The 4,776-nt window shown below is 26.5% G+C and overlaps 1 protein-coding gene across 1 annotated transcript; it reads left to right on the top strand.

Moving 5' to 3' along the window:
• Positions 1-1,750: 1,750 nt before the first annotated feature.
• Positions 1,751-4,318, top strand: LOC106780610 (LOB domain-containing protein 2). The gene is made up of 3 exons (XM_014668905.2): positions 1,751-1,780; positions 2,188-2,725; positions 4,177-4,318. Exons 2-3 carry the CDS (start codon positions 2,188-2,190, stop codon positions 4,194-4,196), a joined length of 558 nt encoding a protein of 185 aa, XP_014524391.2. The 5' UTR covers positions 1,751-1,780; the 3' UTR covers positions 4,197-4,318.
• The last annotated feature ends 458 nt before the right edge of the window (positions 4,319-4,776 follow it).

Here is a 4,776-nt window from a genome sequence, read left to right as displayed (position 1 = left end):
GTGTAAAAGACGTCGCCTTAACCTAGAACCGACGTCTAGGTTACCAAGCTATTTACGATAATACCACCGTCCACTCATATACGTCGGGTTACCAACAAACCGACGTCTATTGGGTGACGTTAAACAGCGTTTTTGGACTAGTGTTAACAAATTGGTTTGCTAATAAGTGATGTTTCTTGACTCTGTTGCAACAATAATTTTTATCTCGTTGCTTTGAATAGGCACTTTTAGTTAAGGGTCAGTTTACTCTGATATTTACTTGACAGAAAGTTTGAAATAGTTTTATAGTTTGAAATATTTTATATAAAAGTTACTTTAGTGTTAATGAGAGGAGCAAGATTATCAGGGTTGGAAGACAGATTTAAAAAAAGAATCTGTAATTCCATTTGGTAAATAATTTTGATCTTCAGTACATTAAATGCATTCTAATTTATAGTTTTTAAGTTTACAGATTCTGAATGTCAATGTTTATGTTCGTGAGACACCAACAACTCTAGGCTATGTACCGTACATATCATTGGGAGAAATGATGAAAAGGTACTAGAGATCTAGTACTGCCTACCATTGTTTATACTTTCATTTTAGTGCTCTGCACTCGAATAAATTTTTTACTAAATATTTTACTACTGAAATTTCATTTGGTAAATTTGTGTTTGGAAATGAATTTCAGATTTTTTTTTTCAATCGTGTGTTGGGTTGGGGAAGTTGAGGATCAACACGATCAATTTATTAATAATATAGGTAGGATAATATAATATTTGAATTAAATATATAGTTTTATGTATAAATAATATATTAAATATTATTATAATATATGAAAGGTTTATTTTGTTTGTGTAATTAAATATTTTTTGGGTTAAAACCTCCTCTTAATAATAACCTTTACTAAAATTTCATATTTTTGTAGTGATTTAAATTCATTCCAGTAAAAGAAATAAATAAATCTAAATATTAATTTAATTATTTTGTTAGTTTGTAAATAAGTAAATATATTTTTTTTGAAAAAAACAAATTTTGACGCAACATTTTATATTAAATTTGCTTTAAAAACATATTTTTTCAAATATATTAAAAAGATAATATTCTATAAACAAGAAGTTTTTAGTTTAAATATCTTCTAAGAAATCATGATATATATAGAAATAAACAGAATAAAAAAATGTTAAATTACCCGTTTGCCTCATGTCAAGAACATGAAGATGCCGAATGATTATTTACATGACTCAGCAAAAGTTGCATGAGCAACCTCTAAAAGCTTAATCAGTCAACAACACATACTATAATCATATATGATGATAACCACTTTTTATACACCATCACTACATTCTAATTAAACCCCTAAAAACTATACTCAAATTAAATAAATTGAAAAAGTTTTAAATTGAGAAACAGCTCACTGGTTTTTGTTCTACATTTAAAAACACCAAGAGTGAGAAGGTGACAAACTAATAATAATAATAATCAGAAGAATGATAGCTGTTTTTCATTATCATATTATTATGCAATAATTAATTCATATCAGTGCATAATTCCTCTTTGTTTATCTGTTCTCTAATAAGATAATTAACGCGTGAATATCTCCTAAACATTTGTATCTAGAGTTTACTTAGACTTCTTCCTATATAAACAATTTTCCCTCCAAGAGACGTGAACCTTAACCATCTTTTCGTGCTCTTCCTAAACAAAACAGTTTTTCTTCCTAATATTTATATATATCTTATTTCTACAGATATTGATGTTTCATTCCCTTAATTCAAGACATTAAACATATTTGGTCGAGGTTTGTATCTTAACTTTTCACTAGATTTTCTGTTTTGTCTCAATGTTTTTCTTCTAAAGAAGAAGAGATATAAAACTAGAGAATTAACCATGCATGGATGACTGCATGTGTCTTCATTCTTCTTTTGTTTCGATTCTTTAGAATCATAAGAACATATACAGCATAACAATAAACAACTCAGAATAATGACTTCATGAAGAACATTTTCTCATGTCAGTGTGTGTCAACCTTATGTAAATGAATATTTTGCATGTAGAAAAGAATCCAACGTATTTTGAAGGTTTAACCTAGTACATGTTATACCCTACCAGAAAACTTTATCAGATGACAGTATCAAACTTTTTCTTTTGCTCTTATTTGTGTATGATTGGATATATGATGATGAATTCTTGAAACATGTTTGACAGATGCAAAGAAATAGCAGTGGAATGCATCCTGCATGTGCAGCATGCAAGCATCAAAGGAAGAAATGCAGTGAAAACTGCATATTGGCACCTTACTTTCCATCAAACAGAAGCCGTGAGTTTCATGCTGTGCACAAGGTTTTTGGTGTGAGCAACATAACAAAGTTGGTAAAGAATGCTAGAGAGGATGATAGAAGAAGAGTGGTGGATTCATTGACATGGGAAGCATGTTGCAGACAGAGAGACCCTATTCATGGCCCTTATGGAGAGTACACAAAGGTTTTCAATGAGTACAAGAAAGTGTTGGATGAACTCAAGAGATTCAGAAGCCAACACCAGATGTTGCAGTTTCCCTCTCTAGGGTTCAAGTCTGTGCAAGAGAAAGCTGAAGAAGATTATCTGCATGGGAAAAAGAATGCTATTATTGATTCTGATATTTACAACACTTATTGTTCCAGTTATTTGCAAGAGTTTCAGAATCTCAGGCCTGAAGTTCTCATACCCTTTCAGCATCATCACTCTCAACCATACTACATTACAGGTATTCTTTAGTTTCACTTTTTTATTTATTTTTAGCTATTTTTTATTCTTATTTCTTAATATAATAAATTTCTAAATAAAAAGAAAATTAGTGAAATTCAAATGCTAATAACATTTTTTTCTTCTTTACTTATATATTTTTCATTTACTTTATTAGAATGTTTACTTAATAGTTTTTACCTTTCAACAGCTGGTTTTAAACTTTTTTTTAACTATAAGCTACCTTCTCAATTAATCAAATAGGTTTAAAAGAACTACCAAAATTAAATTTATTTAATAATTTATTATTATTCAGTAACTTATGAAACCTATCCATGGTGGAAACTCCTTCAAAACATTGAACATTGTTGCATAAGGACTATTTTTTTTTTTTTTTTTTTTTGTGTTTAGATAACATACAAGAATTAATTTTATCTCACAAAATTAAAGTAATAACATGAGAAAATATGACTATTTGTTGCTTAGTTTGTATTATAACCTTTACCATAGAGCCAATCTAACTAAATTATATTTTCTTTTACCTACATAAGATAAGTTGAAATATTATTTGTATTTTTTATTTCAGTTTTGACGCTTAAATTCGAAAAGGTTATAAGTCTTTCAAAGTATTTATGTTAGACTAAATTTATCCTTCTTTGTATTTTTAATTTTAAATTTCAAACAAAATTTAAAAAAAAAGAAGATCATATTTTAGTTTCTTTTGGTTTTAATTTCAAATATAAACTTATATTTAGAAAGTTTGCTACCCTATTAAATTAGTTTAAGGATATTTTTACAAAAATGATGATAATAATAGTAGTGAAAATTTGTATCTTTATAATATTATTGCTTGTGTGGATAGTAGCGTGACAATGATGATAATGTCTAAAACATAAGATTAATTCTCAAATGTAAGGAGATTGTCTTTTTTAAGATTACAAATCAAGTTTTTAATTTTTTTAATTGAATGTAACGGAATTTTGAAATTTAGCTATAAATATATTGGAAAGCACGTTTTGTTTTGATAATTGTATATGAGAACAATCAAATCAACTCGAATTTGAACTAATAATGGTTAAGTCAAGGTTATGCAATAATATTAATTTTTATACGATATTATGTATTTTTGATTAATTTTTTTTGTTTGGATCTCACCTTTTTTATAATTTTGTAATTAAATTAATATAGCTTCTTTATATATGAATATATATTAATTTTTTTTAGTGGAAAGTTCTTATAAATTACAAGTTAAATTATGATAAATAATATTTGTGTTATTGATAAATAATGGTAGAAAAATCAGCAAGAATACCAAATATATATATATATATATATATATATATATATATATATATATTATTTTTTAATAATATTACTTTGCCAATGACATCCTATTTGGGAAACTTTTTTAATAATTCACTTTTTAATCATAAAAACAATTAACTGTGTTTTTTTTTTGTTCTGATGTTTTAGGTGATCAATTCAAACAATGAACTCCAGGATACATGGAAGACATGATTATGTATATTTTTCTCCTGAAGATCCACATTCACATAATACATTTGAAATTCTATTTCAAAATTGAGAGATGAGCTATTTATTTTTTGTGTTACACTTGGGGAATCAATTATTTTATCCTCTATAGAGTAATTAACACAAACCATTATCAATTTTATTGTATATGATGACTTTTAAATAATGTAAAATAGTTTCCCTTATTATTGTATTCTAAATAAAATCTCCAAAAAAATATCAAATGCTTCAATAATAAATAGTTTAGTTTGGGTTCATATGGTCATAAAAGTTTTCACGATATTTATTTATAAATGAACATTTTCTTGTAGTGTAATATAAGTGTGATATTTGAAGTTTTACTACAATCTTTTTCGTTATCTTATTTAAACAAATTAAGTGGATTATTAGCAAACTTTTACGTTGACTTCAACATTTGGTTTCACAGATATTTATATACATTATTGATACAATAAACAAATGGTGAACTTTGTGAATCCATTCTTATGTTCCAAGTCATTTGTTTAACTCCATGTGAAGAAATTAACTTTAACATATATA

Source organism: Vigna radiata, unplaced genomic scaffold, assembly GCF_000741045.1.
Source record: "Vigna radiata var. radiata cultivar VC1973A unplaced genomic scaffold, Vradiata_ver6 scaffold_149, whole genome shotgun sequence".
Lineage (NCBI taxonomy): Eukaryota > Viridiplantae > Streptophyta > Magnoliopsida > Fabales > Fabaceae > Vigna > Vigna radiata.
The sequence above is the reverse complement of the archived record's forward strand: the minus strand, read 5'-3'. Positions and strand labels throughout refer to the sequence as shown.

Coding starts and splice junctions, on each gene's coding strand:
- LOC106780610 (XM_014668905.2), top strand. CDS start 2,188: ATGCAAAGAAATAGCAGTGGAATGCATCCTGCATGTGCAGCATGCAAG. Junction 2,726..4,176: donor TCAACCATACTACATTACAG/GTATTCTTTAGT, acceptor CTGATGTTTTAG/GTGATCAATTCAAACAATGA.